This window comes from Aulonocara stuartgranti (genome assembly GCF_965226115.1).
Source record: "Aulonocara stuartgranti genome assembly, chromosome: 8".
Classification (NCBI taxonomy): Eukaryota; Metazoa; Chordata; class Actinopteri; order Cichliformes; family Cichlidae; genus Aulonocara; species Aulonocara stuartgranti.
In genome coordinates this window covers 1,119,590-1,139,234 of record NC_138959.1, presented here as the reverse complement: position 1 = coordinate 1,139,234, position 19,645 = coordinate 1,119,590, and the positions used below count along the sequence as shown (strand labels likewise).

Sequence of the window (19,645 nt, the reverse complement as noted above, 5' to 3'; positions counted from 1 at the left end):
AATGCATGTACAGCAGAGAGCTCAGCCGGGTGACGCAGACTCACACTTGTTCGTGTTACACAGTCATTTCCACGGGTGACACTCCCAGCGTGTCCCCTCTGACTCCATGCTCAGCCACTCTAACGTAGCTTATTTCAGGTGAACTGCAGCGCCAAGCGTCCTAAATGATGTGATGACGTGTGAAGGTGGCTCACAGGTAAGCTGCACAGCCTTGTTCACATGGACAGGTTTACATAAAGTTACGTGAAGCACAGGTGGAACATCTGGAAAGGAGTCACGTGCTCTGTAATCACAGACCTCTGCCTGCAGGTCCATGAACACAAACAGGTGGCTGCAAGGGACAGAACTGTGTTTGGGACACTTCTGCTGCGTCCACACTAATCTGTGTCTCTGCACATGTCTGCAAAACTAGTTAAATCTCAGTTCATACGGAGGAGCAAATGTCATCATATAAGGAAGGATCACGTGGTTAAAAACTACTGTGGTTGACACATAAAGTTCATTTTTTTAAAAAGAGGCACGTGGACGTGATGTGAAACGTGACTTCAGAGGGGTCCTTGAAGGCAGCACGATGAGACGCCAAGTTTCGTTTCTGTGAGCCAGCTGAGACCCTCGAGCTCACTGATCAGCTGGTAATCTGTAACTGACTGATCTGGGATCAGTCAGTGGATTAGCCACTGACTGTGCTTAGAGTTAGAAATGTTTTTGTTTGTGTTTTAGTTGTTTAAAGTAAGAACTTCTTTGCTCAGTGTAACCATCTGTGTTTTGCAGTGTAAACTTGATGAATCAGAATCAGAATCAGAATACTTTATTGATCCCTGGGGGAAATTATTTTTTGTTACAGTGCTCCATTTTAAACCAACATTAAGACAAGACAGACAATACGCTAACTAAGAATAGTACAATATATACATATATATACATACATACATACATAAGTCACTTATAAATAAATATTTGGAAAAGAAACATGTGTAGCTGTAGCAGCAAACAGTGTGTTAAGTGGATGCGTTGTACAGGGAGATGGCCACAGGCAGGAATGATTTCCTGTGTCGTTCAGTGGTGCTTTTCGGTAATCTCAGTCTCTCACTGAACGAGCTCCTGTGACTGACCAACATGTCATGGAGTGGGTGGGAGGTGTTATCCAACATTGTCTTTATCTTGGACAGCATCCGCCTCTCCGACACCACCTTGAGGGAGTCCAGCTCCATCCCCACAACATTGCTGGCCTTACGGATCAGTTTATTAAGTCTGTTGGCATCTGCGACCCTCAGCCTGCTCCCCCAGCATGCAACAGCATAGAGGATCGCACTGGCCACCACAGACTCATAGAAAATCCTCAGCATTTTCTGGCAGATGTTGAAGGACCTCAGTCGCCTCAAAAAATAGAGACGACTCTGGCCCTTCCTGTAAAGTGCTGTGGTGTTTTTAGCCCAGTCCAGTTTATTGTCAATGTGTACTCCAAGGTATTTATAGTCCTCCACAATGTCAACACTGACCCCCTGAATTGAAACAGGGGTGAAGTGAAGAGGAGCACTTTATGAATATGCCAGTAAACATTATTCCTGTCTAACGAGGTCGTAATGAGTCTTTCAGAAAGGCTTCGTGCTTTTCTCTGCACACGCAACTGTGTCTGCAGCTTTCCTCGTATTTACCTGCTGCTCGCTGCTCAGGTGTACCTTACCTGTCTGTGGCGTCTGCACACCATTTAATGAAACAGACGTTTAAATAAAGTTAATGAATGATTCCATCACAGATTCACTCATTTACTGCAGCAGAGGAACGTGAAGCACAGCTGGAACATCTGGAACAGACCCAGCTGAACAGCAGCTGTGGTTCAGAGCTCCACGTCCACACCTGAAACTCTCACGCTGCAGTGAGGCTGAAGCACCAGCAGGTGTCACCGTAGGGCTGAGTGTGAAGCTGTGACTCTTCAGCACATCTCTAACAGCGAGTCAGTGAGCATGCTCAGACCAGCACTTCCCACCATCACCGCTTCTGACACGAAGAGAAACATCAGCTCAGTCTGAGGACACCTGGCACCTCTGAGGCTCCGCCCAGCACAGGTACAGGCTGGCTGGACTTCAGTGAGGCTTCACGTTGATTCTTTCAGAGAGGAAGATGAAACTTTATTTAGAACAGCACCTCACCTCATGCACTCTCTACACCTGACCCCTTCTTCGAGCACTCACGTGTCATTAGTGCGAGGGGGTCACAGTCACCACGGTAACATTTCAACAGGAATCCTCGAGATGTTTTGGAATTCAGATTTTATTCTTCAGCTCATCTTTAATCTAAAAGAGCTGAACACGCAAGATAAGCAGAAAAACATGTTTTTAAACCTCTTTGATGATTTTAATCACCTTTGAGGAGGAACGCACCGGGGGGCGTGGCTTTGACAAACTTGTGTGAAGTCTCCCCGACAATAACACGTTCAAAGACAAGCAGCCGTTTGTGTGTGGGAGGGAGGGTTTTCCATTTTCCCTCCGGCAGTAGGAAACATCCCAATAAGGACGGCAGGGCGGGTTCTTGCTGCTGACGCTGTGTGGGCGGGGCCTGCTGCCTGATTAAATGGAGCAGTGGTGATGAAGGCGAGCAGAGCTCCGACTGTGAGACAAACTGAAGGATGGCGATGCTGCTGCAGCCTCTGTGGACCTTCGTGCTGGGACACGCCCCCCTCCTGCGCTCGCCCTTCTTCCCCGTGCTCTTCTCGCTCTGCGTCTACCTGTCCTTCTGCCTGCCCTTCCTGCTGCTGGACGCGCTGTCCACCAGGTGGGCGTGGGTGCTCAGGTACAAGCTGCAGCCTCAGAGCTCCGTCAGCTGGTCGTCGGTGCGGCGCTGCCTGGCTCTGACGCTCTACAACCACCTGGTCTTCATCTTCCCGCTCACCGTGCTGCACTGGTACCTGAGGCCGGTGCACCTGACCGAGGAGGCCCCGCCCCTTCCGCGCCTGCTGGCTCAGGTGCTCGTGTGCCTGCTGCTCTTTGACTTCCAGAGCTTCGCCTGGCACCTGCTGCACCACCGAGTGCCCTGGCTCTACCGCACCTTCCACAAGGTGAGTCCCCGAGGACGATGGCGGTGGTGACGGTGTCACGCCTTTGTTCTTCCTCCACCTCACGCTCTCTCTCCTCCTCCTGCAGGTGCACCACACCTACACCTCCACCTCCGCCCTCACCGCCGAGTACTCGGGCACCTGGGAGACCCTCAGCCTGGGCCTGTTCGCTGCCGCCAACCCCCTCCTGCTGGGCTGCCACCCGCTCACCGAGCTCGCCTTCTTCGTGGTCAACATCTGGCTGTCGGTGGAGGATCACTGCGGCTACGACCTGCCGTGGGCCACGCACCGCCTGGTGCCGCTGGGGCTGTACGGCGGGGCGCGCCACCACGACCTTCACCACCTCAAGTCCAAGTGCAACTTTGCGCCGTACTTCACCCACTGGGACCACCTGGCCGGGACGCTGCAGACGCAGGACTGAGCCGCCGTGATGGCGAGGAGCTGATGTAGAGACGTTTTCTATTTATTTATTTATTCCTGTTTTTATTTATTATGCCACTTCTGAGCCCACCAATCACAGCGGGCTCTCCTCGACTCGCTGCTCCTCTCTGACGTAGAGACGGAGCAGTCGGAGCCACGAGAGCGCCGTGAGCCGTCGACGGCGTGAGCACGTTAACTGATACCGGACAGATGTGCCGATGAGGCAGCTGGCTGCGAGCGCGGGACAGACGAAAGTGAAACGAGGGACAGAGATAAGCTGGCGAGGAAGACGAGGAGTCGCGCCGCCGCTGAAGGAGAAGCGCGGCGTCAGAGGGAAACTGGAAAGTTTGATTCTGAACTGGGAAGTGAAAGTTTGAGCACTGAAGACAAAATGAAGCTAAAATAAAGTTTGTGAAGAGAAACACACAAGTCTGTTTCCTGTTTGTGTCCAAAACACACACACAGAGACGCACACACAGACACACACACACACAGACACACACACAGACACAGACACACACACAGACACACACACACACACAGACACACACACACACAGACAGACACAGACACACACACAGACACACACACAGACACAGACACACACACAGACACACACACACACAGACACACACACACAGACGCACACACACAGACACACACACACACACACACAGACACACACAGACACACACACAGACACACACACACAGACACACACAGACGCACACAGACACACAGACACAGACGCACACAGACACACAGACACAGACGCACACAGACACAGAGACACACACACACACACACAGACACACAGACACACACACAGACACACACAGACACACACACAGACACACACACACACACACAGACACACACACAGACACACACACAGACACACAGACACACACACAGACACACACACACACACACAGACACACACACACACACACAGACACACACACAGACACACACACACAGACACACACAGACGCACACAGACACACAGACACAGACGCACCCACACACACAGACACACACACACAGACACACACACACAGACACACACACACACACAGACAGACACAGACACACACAGACGCACCCACACACACAGACACACACACAGACACACACACAGACACACACAGACACACAGACAGACACAGACACACAGACACACACAGACGCACACACACACACACAGATTTGTGTGTATTGTTGTGTTGATGTCCTTCAAAGTTGATGAGTGAACGAGGTGGTAAAAGTACACGTTCTGTACTCAAGTATTAATACAAATACTCCTGTTTAAAACTACTCCATTAAAGCTGAAGTACTGAGTCTGTACTCGAGTAAAATTGAAACGTTACCTGAAGAGTACTCAGAGTACAAAGAACAGCTCTGTTTGTGCAAAGCTAACTGAACCTTGTGTTCTCTGAATGTTGTAATACAATAATATCAGCACACAGGATATAGATGAATCTACTTCCTGTTGCCTGCATGTGGAGGGTGACTCTAAAGAGGAACATGAGCTCAGTCAGGGTTACACACCACCTCCTGAATCCACCGTGTGTGTGGGGGGGGAATGTGACACTGCGATGCTCCCACACCAATCAAACTCAGTCATTTCTACTGAGAGCTGCACTACGTTTCCTTGGTGTGCAGGCTGTGATCAGCTGACCTGCTGCTCTCTGTGCTTGTACACAACAGATGTGAGCAGATGTTTGATGAGTGTCCTGGCTGATGTCTCTACACTGACATTATTCTCCTGTCTCCATCTCTGAGTGAACTTAGCTCTCTGTCTCTCCTCTCCCTGTCACACACAGCAGCTGGACTTTATCTGCAACACACTGTGAGACAAACTGCACACAACAGTTTGTGTGTTTGCTGATGTTTGTAGAGCTGCCTTGCACATTTCCCCACGTCACTGCCTTTGCGCTCGCTCCTCTTCAGTCGGGCTAGCTGGATGCTGATGTACCGCAAGCGCATCTGTAACCGGAAGGTCGCCGGTTCGATCCCCAGGCTCTCTGTCCTGGTCGTTGTGTCCTTGGGCAAGACACTTTACCTTGCTGCCTACTGGTGTTGGCCAGAGGGGCCGATGGTGCGATATGGCAGCCTGGCTTCTGTCAGTCTGCCCCAGGGCAGCTGTGGCTACAACCGTAGCTGCCTCCACCAGTGTGTGGATGTGAGAGTGACTGAATTGTGGCATTGTAAAGCGCTTTGGCTGCCTTGTAAAGTGCTATATAAATCCAATCCATTATTATTAATCCATTAACTGCAGCTTCCAGTCCTGCAGTCGTTGCAGCGTGGTGCCGAACGTGCTCACGTTCAGCCCTGAATATGGAGATTATACAGAACAGGAGGCTGTGACGAAATATTAGCTCCCCTCGAATCAAACCAAGTTTTGAAGTAAAATGTTCCTAAAAAATAAATATTCAAGTAAAGTACAGATGCCTGAAAATTCTACTTAAGTAGAGAAACACAGTATTTGTACTGCGTTACCTCCTGCCTGTGCAGAGTGAGCATGCTCAGTCCACAGCGACGCGTCCTTCAGTTCGACACGTTCTCAGGTGCGTGTCACACCCATGCCTATGCTACAAATCACTTTATCAGGTACAGCTTGCTGGGACCGGGCTGACCCACGTTTTTCTTCGGGTCTGCTGCTTGGTGGCTGAGATTCAGCTCGGTGCTGGGAAACAAATCGCTGTGTGAGAAACGCTTTCTCTGTCGTGTCTCAACAAGTCAGCAGTTTGTGAAACGCTCAGATCAACAACCGTGTTCAGTCATCTTTCTTCCCGATTATGATGCAAACCCACAGAAGTGGTTTCACAGCCAGTGAACGTGGATCAGATCTGCTGTCCAAGTTTTAAAACGGGGATGAAAACTTTGAATTGATCAGAGTTGAAGTGATTTGAGTGAAAAGTTTTAATGGCTTTAGTGCTGAAACACGTTTGAACTGTTCTGAAAGCTGCAGTGTGCTGAGAATGAGATAAAGAGATGTGATAAACATGTGTTCGGGAGTCGGGAAGCTGGTGGAGCGAGGCCAGAAAATCCCGATGTGTGTTTCAGGATGACATGAAATCTGCGCGCAGCAGGAATCTGACGTCACTTCAGGAGAAACGCTGGTCCTTGGAAAGGCTGTGGAGCGCGTGGGAGACCGAGTGAGTCAGAGCCGCACAAACATGCTGTTATCCTTTAATCTCCTCTTTGTGCTGCTGCACTTTCTGTTTCAAGCAGCGCACACACATTCATAGACTTCCTGCCCCCCCGCGCTGTGATTACAGCCTGAGACCTGGAATCTGACCAAATCCTTTTCTGACTGAGTTTCTTGGTTTTTTATTTCTGTTGCATTTTATTTGAAATTCTTGCTTCACATTTCTGAGATGAAGGAAATATTTGTAGTAAGTAAGTAAAATTTATTTATATAGCACATTTCACAGATAAAAATCACAAAGTGCTTTACAGTAAGATCAGACATGTGTGCTGTTTTTATGGAGGCGTGTGTTTGCATGAGGGGGAGGGTCTTCATCACAGCGAGGGGAGGCTAAACCAGTGTGTGTGTGTGTGTGTGTGTGTGTGTGTGTCAACATTATAAGGAATGTGTGCGCGTACAGTGGTTCAGACTCACTGAGGATGATGATGACAGGCTGTGGTTCCCCTGATGATTCCTGAGAACAGTCGTCTCTTCTCATCACGGATCCAGAAAATTCTTTTACATTCAAATCTTTAATATAAGAAAATAATCCATCGTGCACAGAAACTCGGTTTATAAGACAAACATCTCTCAAAGCTGAAAACCTGCTGCTGTTAACATCCCAGCCCTCCGTGGGAGCACATGGACATATATTTTTATCTATATATTTCTTCTACGTGTATATTTTTATATTTTCTTCTGTTTTTGGACATGAATGTTCCATCTGTGTGTTTATTGCTGCCTGGCTCCTTTGCTGCTGGAACAATGGGAGCTTGTCCTCTGTGGGATTACAGTTTTTTACAGCCGCTAGGACACATGTCCCAATACTTAGGTCACTTTTGCAAAACTCTTCACACAATCCTCCTAACTGACCTTCAGCTTGGCAAAGCAGTTCATTTCACATTCAAAATGCACTACAACTACCAAAACACTTCATTCAGGTCTCAAATAAACTCATTCTTCCAGAACACTAGCAAAGGTTGACAGCCGACAAACACACTTTGTCACCCACAAAACAATGACCTAAAAAACACTAACAACATGTAGCATTACACAGTGTTTTCTTGTGTAAAACAAGGACACATCTCTGTTTATAATTTCAATATATGTTACTGGAATGAATCAGACATCATGCAGAATTCGTTAATATTTGTTTATGTATTTTTATTTTTTTGCACTAAGTAATCCCAAAATACAAGAATTTGTATACACACCATCCACTGATACACATACAATAGTAATGCTAATCTACTCGGTCTCCTCCATTTGGCCACAGGTTCTCATCCACATCACATCTTATGTCATCCAGGGCAACACACCTAGGAAAGAATCTTCTGGCTGCAGGAAGGAGTTGAAAAATTGAAGGAGTAACACCTGTGTAGATGTTCATCTACAATGAGAATCAGCTGTGGCTGGTTAAACTGCATTTTTAGATTTAAAATATGTTTCAATGAAATATTGCTGTTGCATTTTGCTCTTTTTAAGTTTTGCATTGTGTTATTGTTTTGGCCATAAGTTTAACAGTTTTGAAAACAGTATGTAAGCACATGCAAAATGTCCTGTACGTACAAAGATTTTTGGCAGTTGTTGTGTCTGAGTGAGAAGATGATTCATGAAATTTGAGAGATGTAGTCATTGAATGCATTTTGTGCCAAAACAATGATAACTGGTCCTCAGTTTAGCCCACATAGACTTCTGTTGTGCTCACTGTGTGAGGAGTTTTGCAAACGTGACCTAAGTATTGAGAAATGTGTCCTAGCGTCTGTAAAAAACTGTAACAGAGGCTACGTCACCTCATCTAATGATGTGATCACAGAGCTGAACTGCAGCATTGCTACAGTTTGCTTTGCTATATTTGTCCTCTGAATCCACTTTATGGCTTCAGATGTAATTTCACTTATTAAAACAAAGAAATATTTAAGCTGAGCAACGTACATGACAGAAGGATGAGATTCAGTGTCAGTGCCACCTCTCAGACATTTAGCACACACTGTTAGACATTTTATTGTATTTTTACAGCAACTTACTGGCAACACTATTGCCAGTAAGTTACTGTAATTACTGATTTACAGTATCTTTACTGTTGTGATGTTTTACAGTTCAACCACTTTACTGTAAACATATATTACAGTATAACAGCTTTACTGTAAACGTGGTTTACAGTTAGAAAGACTTACCGTGATTAAGTTTTATAGTATCACTGTACTGCAAATGTGGTTTATGGTATAACACTGTAATTGTGTACAGTATAATTTGTTTAGACTGTAATTGTGTTTTACAGCATATAAAATAATATTAACATTCATATTCAATATAAGAACATTTACAAAAAACAATATAATTCAATAAAGTAGTCTCAGAATAGTGAATTAAACCAACATTTATTGTTGATATTTTTTTAACAAGAAAAACATTTTTCAACTGAATAAAAACAATGTCAATAACCAAAATAAATAGAAGCGTACATGAAAACTACACAGTCCTTCACCTTTCCGTGTCTGATTTTTTTTAAGGAAAACAGTTTTTCATTCCACTAAAAACAGGACAAACCCACCAGCATGAACATTAAATAAACTATTACAATTGTAAAACAAAAATCATTTACAAAATGTAATAATTATCAGTGGGTCCCAGGAAATAGAATGTGACATGGGATTTAGATTTCCGTTACCAGGATGGTCGGGTTCAGCGTAGTCTTTATCACCACCTGTCAAAGACACATCATCAATATTCATGTTTGCTCAGGTTATTCACTTGTTCACATCTGTCTGAGATCATTCATACTGTTGTATGGATGTGTGTACAGTATGTATATAATTATCAGCTATGTAAAAGATATTATCATCTCTGTATTCTTACCTAGTTGGAAGTCCTCCATTCAAACTCAGAGAGCCGCTGGAGGAAGGTGGTGATCCGAGGGCTGATGCTTGTAACCTTCCTCTTTACGACACGACCTGTCTTGCAGCTTGTACCAAGTTTTGCAGGGCATTTTGTTCCCATGTCTGGATTGATCCTCACAAAGAACCTTTTAACGGAAAAAAGGCTGCTTTAATTTCAAAATTAAAACATACATTACAGCAATCACCTATATGTTTCTGCAACTGTAGTCAAGCTATCACATATATTTCATTCTTAAATGGTGTAAGCTTTAATGGTGTAAAGTATTTACCTCTGTATCATCTCCTGTGTGATGGACGCTGACTCCTGATACTCAAGGTTGAAAACGTAGTATGACGCAAAGAAGACAGCAAGGGTGCTGGCAAAGTCATGCATCTGCTCAGGCTCATAAAATACCTTGCCCTCCAAACTGATCATCCAGCGGCTTGCAGACATGAAATTATTCCCTAAAAACAGACAAGAGTCCAATAAGACAATGTGCTCACCCTTACAAATAAGGTTTCCACAAGAATGCTGGATAGCAGGCCTCACACTGTAAAAAAATAGAATCCACACAGTTTGCTGCTGTTTCTCTTATTATTTATTATGTAATGAAAATTATGATCAATTACAGGAAAAAACTGCCTAATGTTTTGGCATTTTGGCCTGTGCTGAAATGTTAGGCTGTTTTTTCCTGTTGGTCATTGTGTATAATAAATAATAAGAGAAACAGCAGCAAACTGTGTGTATTCTATTTTTATACAATATAAAACAGACAAACCCCTGTTAAGTAAGTTGTTGTGGGTACAAATACCACAATAATTACATAGATTTTTTACAAAAATATTACAAGAGGATTGAAACTATTTACTTACCAAGCGCTATTACCCTTGGTGTGATGGGTAAGGTCATCTCTCTCTCAACAGACATCTTGGTGGAAAAAGCCTTTAAAACACAAACACTGAGGCTACATCACACTCAGCGCAGCCAGCAAGGGCAGGAGGACAGCAATGCACCACACTGGGCGGGAAAAGACAGAGAGACAATTAATTTAATGTTGCATTTATTTAACCCTTGAAAAATATATTTACATAAGTAAATAAAAGAAAAAAAAACACACAACCCATCTTTTCAAGAATAATTCAACTAATTGCTCTTTTGACCAACCTAACACAGACGTTACACGGTTTTCCTATGAAAAAGACCCTGGAAGACGTTGTATTAAAGGAAAAAAAACATGCTCCCCTTCCCACTTAAAAAAATAAGTGCCACCAACCTAATGTTATATTAACTTTTTAATGTTGTGCACTGCAGCTCACACAAAATTAAATAAAGCAGGCTAACCTACATGAGCAAGCTCAAAACTGGATAAGATTGTTTTAGCAGTCTCTAAATTTCCAAAAAAAAGTTGTCTTTCTTTATTCTCATTAAATGTGTATTTTTACCTGCTGCTTTAGCTGAAGCTAAATGTCCCACTGTTAGCGTGGCCAGCTTCTCAATAGTCATAGAACAGAAGCGCAGGAGGACAATGCACCACACTCGGCGGGAAAAAGACAAAGACTGTCGTTGCGCCCGTGTTCTTCGCCCCTCCCCGTGGAAAATATATATCTAAATATATATTTAAATAAGAAAAGAAAAAAACACACACAACCTATTTTTTCCAGAATAATTCAGCTAATGTGCTATTTCGACCAAGCTAACACCGATTTTAAGCCCCCTCCCACACACACACAAAAAATATATATGCTCTTAAGAATTAATAAACGAGTATGTTAGGTAGGAGAGTCCTTTGCATTACCTTATGACGTCCCGTTTGCAGTTTCCACACAGAGGTCCAACAATAACGAGGTGCAAAATATTTTGTCCTCTCGAGCATATCGTAACGAAGAGTTAACAAAGTTGGACTGTCTTTCCTCTCCTGTCAATCACTGGATCACAGGTCATGTCAGTCAGGATATGGAGTGGTGGTTGGTAGAGGTAGGTGGGTGGGCGGGGCCAGCATGCATTCAGTGTGTGTTTCACTAAGTTGGGTTGACTAGTTCCCAGAAGAGTTCTGTACTTGTTTTTATACGTTCAGTAAATGAGCAATTCAGTTACTGCTCGACTGAGAAGCCTCCGCCAAATTATTACAATATTCTCCACTGACTGAAGTTCGCCTTTGGCAACGCAGTGGCAAGCACACATTTGCAGCAGCTGTGCATGTGCATACAACTGCATGCAGCAGATTAGATGATCAGAATTCTTGAACCTTACACACAGGCAAGTCCCCTAAAAAGTCAAAACTATAATACTTTCACTGGTATCATACTGACAAATGGCATAGGTTGGAGGAAAATCTGGAAATGGTTGGCAGTGAAAGAGTTAAAATGTAATGCACTATTGCAACCAACCACTGAAAGAGTAAAAATACACAAACAGTATGATGAACCATTCAAATCACATAATACAGTAGCACTACTGCTAATGTGTTAACGGTAGGTATAACTACTACCGCAATTTTAAAAAATACAGTAAGTAAATGTAAATAACCTTAATATACCCATAATGCAAAGCAAATTACAGTAATTAACTGTAGAAATGTTTTCAGGTAAGTTACTGGGCATTTTGTGGTATTTTACTGTGAAAAATACAGCAAAGGTTAACAGTGCACGCTTATTTCCTTCATTTATTGTGATGACAAAACAAATAGTTGTGTTTCAAACAGCTGGTTATAAAATCGGACGTTCTCGGTGTCAGGTGGCTTTTGATGAACACAACAGAAGGAAAATGAAGGAGCTGTCTTCGCTTTTTGCTGGAGTGTGCGTCAGAGTGTGTTAACCACAGTCGCTGCCACCTCCCCGGTGTTCACAAATAAACATAATAGCTGCGTTTTGTCGTCACTCGGTTCACGCTAAAACCGCTCTGCTCTCTCTTGTTTCTGGCTGTTTCGTTCCCAAAAGGCTGAAAAGTCCACGCTGTGCGTTTGAAGCGTCCCACACTCTGTAATGTCCTCGCCAGCGTTTCCACCATAAACCACTTCCTGCTCAGAACGAAGATCTGACCTCCCAACACCATAATTAGTCTTATTTCAGTTACAGAAACTTTCAGTACTTATCTGTGAAACACTAATAACTGTTACTGTTACATTTGTGACTGCATGTGATTTAAGTTTATTCACAGCTTTACATTTAACATGTTCAGGTTTTGTCATTTTACTGATGTTTCTTGTAAATAGAGCAGATATTTCGCCACGGCGCGGCGCCCTGCAGCAGGACGGCTGCGTTACATCATCGTTACTTCCTGATGTTTCAGTGAAATGAAACTGAAATGTTTTATTGTGATTCTGGAAAAGTGAAGTTCCAAATGTTTCATCAATAAACTCAGTTTTTTATCACAATGAAGAAGGAACGCCTCCTTAATGAAGATGTTATTATTTATTATTATTTATTGCGATCAGATATAGAAAAGACTGAGAACAGCAGAAGAACCTGTGTGGCTCAAACTGGCACGATGTTTAAATCCCATCAGCTCCTGAGTCGACAGTTTGTGCAGTCAACAAATGAAGAGCCGACATCCTTACACGGACCGGAACCACCTACCGCCATTTCTCCGGTTTCTGATGCCTCGCGACGCTCGACTGACACGTGACGAGAAGAGACGGCGAGGAATGTGAGCCTTCATCATCGGAGGAAACAACCTGTCGTCATCATCCTCAGTGAGTCTGAACCACTGTAAGCTCACACATTCATTTCTCATAATGCTGACACACACACACACACACACACACGAGTACACAAGTACACACATCCTGTACTTCAGCAGAGGTACAGACTCTCACGCACCACAAAGTTGAAGCACAGCTTCTTTAATGTTCACTTAGAGCCTCAGGTGTGTGAACCTGCACGGCTCAGGTGTGGCAGCGCGGGCTAACACCGCAGCTGTAGCTAAAGGTTGCTTCAGCCCGTGTAAACATCACACACGTGCTCAACCTGCCAACAATGGAAGCAGGTGAGCGGCTCTCACAGGGACAATCCTCAGTGCACAGTGAAAGAGCCTGCTGTGGAATGTGGAAGTGGGAGTGTGGGAGTGAGGGTTTTCCATTTTCCCTCCGGCAGTAGGAAACATCCCAATAAGGACGGCAGGGCGGGTTCTTGCCGCTGACGCTGTGTGGGCGGGGCCTGCTGCCTGATTAAATGGAGCAGTGGTGATGAAGGCGAGCAGAGCTCCGACTGTGAGACAAACTGAAGGATGGCGATGCTGCTGCAGCCTCTGTGGACCTTCGTGCTGGGACACGCCCCCCTCCTGCGCTCGCCCTTCTTCCCCGTGCTCTTCTCGCTCTGCGTCTACCTGTCCTTCTGCCTGCCCTTCCTGCTGCTGGACGCGCTGTCCACCAGGTGGGCGTGGGTGCTCAGGTACAAGCTGCAGCCTCAGAGCTCCGTCAGCTGGTCGTCGGTGCGGCGCTGCCTGGCTCTGACGCTCTACAACCACCTGGTCTTCATCTTCCCGCTCACCGTGCTGCACTGGTACCTGAGGCCGGTGCACCTGACCGAGGAGGCCCCGCCCCTTCCGCGCCTGCTGGCTCAGGTGCTCGTGTGCCTGCTGCTCTTTGACTTCCAGAGCTTCGCCTGGCACCTGCTGCACCACCGAGTGCCCTGGCTCTACCGCACCTTCCACAAGGTGAGTCCCCGAGGACGATGGCGGTGGTGACGGTGTCACGCCTTTGTTCTTCCTCCACCTCACGCTCTCTCTCCTCCTCCTGCAGGTGCACCACACCTACACCTCCACCTCCGCCCTCACCGCCGAGTACTCGGGCACCTGGGAGACCCTCAGCCTGGGCCTGTTCGCTGCCGCCAACCCCCTCCTGCTGGGCTGCCACCCGCTCACCGAGCTCGCCTTCTTCGTGGTCAACATCTGGCTGTCGGTGGAGGATCACTGCGGCTACGACCTGCCGTGGGCCACGCACCGCCTGGTGCCGCTGGGGCTGTACGGCGGGGCGCGCCACCACGACCTTCACCACCTCAAGTCCAAGTGCAACTTTGCGCCGTACTTCACCCACTGGCACCGCCTGGCCGGGACGCTGCAGACGCAGGACTGAGCCGCCGTGATGGCGAGGAGCTGATGTAGAGACGTTTTCTATTTATTTATTTATTCCTGTTTTTATTTATTATGCCACTTCTGAGCCCACCAATCACAGCGGGCTCTCCTCGACTCGCTGCTCCTCTCTGACGTAGAGACGGAGCAGTCGGAGCCACGAGAGCGCCGTGAGCCGTCGACGGCGTGAGCACGTTAACTGATACCGGACAGATGTGCCGATGAGGCAGCTGGCTGCGAGCGCGGGACAGACGAAAGTGAAACGAGGGACAGAGATAAGCTGGCGAGGAAGACGAGGAGTCGCGCCGCCGCTGAAGGAGAAGCGCGGCGTCAGAGGGAAACTGGAAAGTTTGATTCTGAACTGGGAAGTGAAAGTTTGAGCACTGAAGACAAAATGAAGCTAAAATAAAGTTTGTGAAGAGAAACACACAAGTCTGTTTCCTGTTTGTGTCCAAAACACACACACAGAGACGCACACACACACACACACACGCACACACACACACACACACAGACACACACACACACAGACACACACACACACACACACACACCTGTGTGTCTGTGAGCTTCAGCAGGAGACAGATCGTTGGTGGAGACGATCTCTGAACGTCACGATTCAAACAGCATCTGTGAACATTCAGCAGGAATAAAGTTTATTGTTAATAATCACAATTATTCAGCACGTCGTCTGCAGAGACGTCGTCATGTTGTTTAAGTAAAAATGGAGGCAGAGCCTTCAGTTTTTAGGCCCCATCTCATCTTAATGACCTTATAGTACCATACCACCCCATTAGAGCACTTTTCAGGTGTGTTGCAACAGCCCTCGAGGGCTGGAGTTTGAGACCCCTGTCCAAGAGTTTTTAAAAGTAGAATGGGAGGCAGAGCCTTCAGTTTTCAGGCCCCTCTTCTGTGGAACCAGCTTCCAGTTTGGATTCAGGAGACAGACACTATCTCTACTTTCAAGATTAGGCTTCAAACTTTCCTTTTTGCTAAAGCATATAGTTAGGGCTGGACCAGGTGACCCTGAATCCTCCCTTAGTTATGCTGCAATAGGTGTAGGCTGCCGGGGGATTCCCATGATGCACTGGGTGTTTCTTCCTCACTCACTATGTATTAACAGACCTCTCTGCATCGAATCATATCTGTTATTCGGTCTTTAAGTGACGACGTGACGAATCCTGCTTCCGGGCCCAAAGTAGTCTGCATTTAACATGGCGTTTGTGTTTTTAACATGTTTTACAGTTTTGTCTGATTGCTTAAGCACATTTTTTGTAACTATTGGCTAATTTTGCAAAACTCTTCACACAAATAAGAAAACCTGTCACCCAATCATCAAAACATTGTAGTTCTCTTGCAAAAGCAAACACAGCTAGATTAACTCTCCACACCTTCGTAAAAATGGTGTTTCCGTATCAAACAGTACACACAAGCCATCATCTACTAAGCACACAATGCGCCAACTGCACACTGATGGTATGAATACAAAACACATCTGGCTTTTGCTTCCTCTGTGCACAAGGTAGGCTATGTCAGTTTGAGCTCATACTTCTGTCATAGATCCATAAGCATAGAGGGATCCAAACTTCAAGTACTGCTGTTTATTCAAACACATCAAAACAAACACAAGTGTTTATTTCCAAGTATAGGATTATTTGCAATCGCCATAATGACTCTATGGGTTACGTGGTCTGCAGTGAACATGCTTCCTCTGCCCCAGCATCTGGTCATCTAGCAATTCTGTGAAGTAACAATTTCAGTATTTTTACATCAATGGTATTGGTGTGTTTCTCATTAGCATATGGCAGTGCTACAAATCTTTGTGCAAAGTGACTGTACTAACCGATTCTCATTTCAAAATGTCCTTATGGTGCTTGCTACAGTGTAGCGGCTCGAGTTAGGCTGGACCCGTTGGCCAGCTACCCTCAGGGTCATTCCACGGTTGATTACATGGTCCACTATTGTAGCTCTGATGTCATCAGCAATTCTATTTCTTACTCTTCTTACCCTTCCTCTCCCCCCTCCTCATCTTCCTCTCCCCCCTCCTCGTCTTCCTCTTGCTCCTCCTTGTCCTTGTCGTCCTCTTCCTCGGCCTCCTCTACTTCTCACTCTTCCTGCTCCCTCCATTGTACTCCGCACACACAGCTTACCTGTATTATAGTGCTTAGGCTGATTGCAAAGTGAACTAATTATCTAAGAAAGTTTTGACATGTGAAAGTGTGCCAGACAGTTGGCAAATTAGTGTTAATGATAGCCATACATGTGTATACTTTTGCTAGGAGTGTGTTGGAAATTTGGTAATTGAGTGTTGTGCAGTGAATTGTGCCTACAGTTTTGCAAAGTGTGTGTTACAAAATTGCAAACTGAGTGCAAAGCAGTTTATGTGCTTTTAGTTTTGCAAACTCAGTGAGTGGTTTTGCTATAAGTCTGAATAGTTTTAGAGATTGTGCTACAGGAATCACAGTTAGGGTTTAAGCATTCAGAAAAAACTGTAATGCTTTGTATCTTGTTCTATTTGATCTAAAAAGCCCCTAAAAACAGTCAGTGATCACTGCCGGCCTCCCTCGGCTTTTATTACCACTGTTCATTTTAAAGCTCAGTGTTTAAACCCTTACGATGTAACTGCAGCCCCAGCAGCAGTATATTAATGACTAACCTCGTATTGTGGATGGATTATCTCAGTTGTTCTCCTGACTGAAGTTTGGTCCGTTTACAGCATCCTGCCATGCGATTACATTTGTCTCGAACCATCAGGAACCCTCACGTTAACTTTTATCGAGTGGAAAGAAGTTAGCGTTCATCCTCCAGCGTCACTGTTTATGCTAACATAGCTGTGTCGCTAGCGGTCACGTAGCACATCATTATATAGCAGCTAGCCCAACTTCAGTAACCCTGCAAACGTCACTGCTGTTTAGTTTCTGTCTTCATTTATGTTGGAAGTGATAGCAGAGCTGTACGTTTGACTTTTTCAGAAATCTCTCAGTCAGAACATGCTACATTGTATTTAGATAGAAGCTAACTACCTGCTAACTTCTAACTCCGTTAAATGTCTTAAATTCCGTTTTCATGGATGCCTGGATGTTAAACTTAATTGTTACACCTGGTAGAGCAGAACGCTGATCATTTTATTAAAGATGAAAGAATTTAGACAGTTTTTAACTCTCAGTGATGCCACAGTGATCGTTTGATTTATGGACCTGCAGCAGAGTTTGAGCCCAGACACGGCTAATGACGTCAGACTTAAAGACCGGATTAATCTCCGTCTCTCTTCCACAGCATGTCTTTATCCTGTCTTCCTTCTCTCACCCTGACCGGTCGCAGCAGATGGCCCCGCCCCTCCCTGAGCCTGAATGAGGTGCGTGCAGAGAGCCGTCACTCAGACCTGATCTCTAAACATTGAAAGAGGATTTTTTTCAATCATATCAGGCCCTTGTTTCCCTGATATGATTCACCATTAAAGGAAGAGACAGGTAAGCGCAGGAATGTGCTGCAGCATGAGTAATCGCACTGAACCGAGCGTGCTCCTCTGTGACCTGCATGTGTGTGACTATCAGCACAGCAAAGACCTGAAGGACAGACATGCTCTTCAGGCAGTGTGTTGTATGTTACAGTGTGACGGCTAAATTCACACTCGGGTACATAAACTAAACATAATCATTAACAGTTAAAACAGCTGGCTTTTTAAAACGATCTGAATCTCATTTCTCTGATGTCAGTAGCCCTCTTGTAGATCTCTAAACTGTTATAAAGATAGTTTATACAAGAACAATGTTTCTACACACGGGAATTTGTGAGACTTGGGTTCAGTTTATTAATTACACAGGACGTCTGTAGACACACAGCTCTGCAAAGTATCTCAGAATATTTCAGATGAATAAAAACCTGTGAAAAGTTTCTGCCAATAAAAAAGCCAAGTGTAAATCTCCCTGCTGGTGAACGTTTGTCACCGAGAGATCTTTGCTCAAATAATCGTTCCCGCTAAAAAGCAGGATAAACACCTTAGTTCATAATCAGCCTCGACAGCTCAGTCTGCTTAACACAGAGCTGCAGTCAGGCTGACGGTCACAGCTGCTTCTTGTGTTTCTGCGGTTCAGCTTTGGCGGCTCTCTCTAGCTTTATGTTGAAGAAACAGCGTGAATCAGAATCAACCACCAAAAAAACAACCACTGACCAACGAAGGAAGCCGAGCGTGGAGCCCAGTATCCACCGGCTATTCAGGCATTAATGGTTGATCTGTGCCCGTCTTTGTGACGCCTCACCCCCGCAGGCTCACAGACAACAGGTGACCTGAAAACATCCTCGCACCGGACGACTCACAGCGCGACCTTCCTCAAGATGCTGCTTGAGCCAACCTATTAGAGCTCACCGTGTACACAAAGCTCCGTATCTGCAGAATACGTGGTCACAAGCAGCACTTACTGAACAACGTGGTTCATTTAGGAACCTGCAGCATCTTAACTGACAGTGACACCATTTCAAACTGACATTGAGCTTGAACCTTGTAACATCACACGCTAGCTGACGTCAGCTTGTAACGTTACGTCAATTAAAAAATAACATTAACGTGATATTATTAAAAACGTTAACAGCCTCCATGAAACCTCGTCTCCCGCCTCAAGAAGCAAACGTCCGCGCTCAGGTGTCTTGATGTCCACCATCATTGTACTCGTCCCAACACAGAAAAGCTGCGACTGGAACATGTTTGTCCTGCACCTGCTCGGGTCGCCACCAACACTCAGACTTTCAGGCTCTGAACAGAGAGCAAAGGGTGATTTAGCATCTGTGGTGACTAACGAGGAAGCTGGACACGCCTCTCCAGAAGTGGAACGCAGCCTTCACAGATGTGAAGGGAAGGCACCACGAATCATATCCCACAGCTTCACATCTGTCGGCTGCTCTCTGTTTGAGCCTGAAAGTGTTGGTATGTGACTGAACTTAAACCTACTCCGTGCCCCAAACGCTCACTAACAACCTGCTGCAAAGTTTTTCTCTGGATGAAAGTCATTTATCTGGAATACAGTGGCTTGCAAAAG

The 19,645-nt window shown here is 45.6% G+C and overlaps 4 protein-coding genes across 5 annotated transcripts in view; 2 read left to right on the top strand and 2 right to left on the bottom strand.

Annotated features, from left to right (window-relative positions):
* LOC309713057 (uncharacterized protein) overlaps positions 1 to 19,645 on the bottom strand; it is a gene marked incomplete at both ends in the record, with an annotated part of 115,407 nt that overhangs the window by 87,285 nt on the left and 8,477 nt on the right. The gene's annotated exons all lie outside the window — the stretch shown is intronic.
* LOC309713229 (cholesterol 25-hydroxylase-like protein) lies at positions 2,456 to 3,901 on the top strand. The gene is made up of 2 exons (XM_082544672.1): positions 2,456 to 3,055; positions 3,141 to 3,901. Exons 1-2 carry the CDS (start codon positions 2,627 to 2,629, stop codon positions 3,471 to 3,473), a joined length of 762 nt encoding a protein of 253 aa, XP_082400798.1. The 5' UTR covers positions 2,456 to 2,626; the 3' UTR covers positions 3,474 to 3,901.
* Positions 8,721 to 11,528, bottom strand: LOC309713644 (uncharacterized protein). Of its 2 annotated transcripts, none has more exons than XR_014278632.1 (5): positions 11,341 to 11,528; positions 10,431 to 10,519; positions 9,835 to 10,009; positions 9,525 to 9,690; positions 8,721 to 9,372 (listed from the first exon to the last, which is right to left on the bottom strand). XR_014278632.1 is itself a non-coding variant. In XM_082545439.1 (5 exons), exons 2-4 carry the CDS (start codon positions 10,470 to 10,472, stop codon positions 9,525 to 9,527), a joined length of 396 nt encoding a protein of 131 aa, XP_082401565.1. In that variant the 5' UTR covers positions 10,473 to 10,519; positions 11,341 to 11,528; the 3' UTR covers positions 8,722 to 9,372. The 2 variants fall into 2 exon arrangements, 1 of the variants encoding a protein (XP_082401565.1); XM_082545439.1 differs by having other exon boundaries at positions 8,722 to 9,372; positions 10,418 to 10,519.
* On the top strand, positions 13,678 to 15,044 carry LOC309712367 (cholesterol 25-hydroxylase-like protein). The gene is made up of 2 exons (XM_082543092.1): positions 13,678 to 14,198; positions 14,284 to 15,044. The coding sequence occupies exons 1-2, from the start codon at positions 13,770 to 13,772 to the stop codon at positions 14,614 to 14,616; spliced, it is 762 nt and encodes a 253-aa protein (XP_082399218.1). The 5' UTR covers positions 13,678 to 13,769; the 3' UTR covers positions 14,617 to 15,044.

Excerpts from the sequence above, each read along its gene's own strand:
- LOC309713644 (XM_082545439.1), bottom strand. The coding sequence starts at position 10,472 with ATGTCTGTTGAGAGAGAGATGACCTTACCCATCACACCAAGGGTAATA. Across the intron at positions 10,010-10,417 it reads ACCAAGGGTAATAGCGCTTG|GGAATAATTTCATGTCTGCA; the intron begins GTAAGTAAATAG and ends GTCTGTTTTTAG. Across the intron at positions 9,691-9,834 it reads ACACAGGAGATGATACAGAG|GTTCTTTGTGAGGATCAATC; the intron begins GTAAATACTTTA and ends TTCCGTTAAAAG.
- LOC309712367 (XM_082543092.1), top strand. The coding sequence starts at position 13,770 with ATGGCGATGCTGCTGCAGCCTCTGTGGACCTTCGTGCTGGGACACGCC. Across the intron at positions 14,199-14,283 it reads TCTACCGCACCTTCCACAAG|GTGCACCACACCTACACCTC; the intron begins GTGAGTCCCCGA and ends CTCCTCCTGCAG.
- LOC309713229 (XM_082544672.1), top strand. The coding sequence starts at position 2,627 with ATGGCGATGCTGCTGCAGCCTCTGTGGACCTTCGTGCTGGGACACGCC. Across the intron at positions 3,056-3,140 it reads TCTACCGCACCTTCCACAAG|GTGCACCACACCTACACCTC; the intron begins GTGAGTCCCCGA and ends CTCCTCCTGCAG.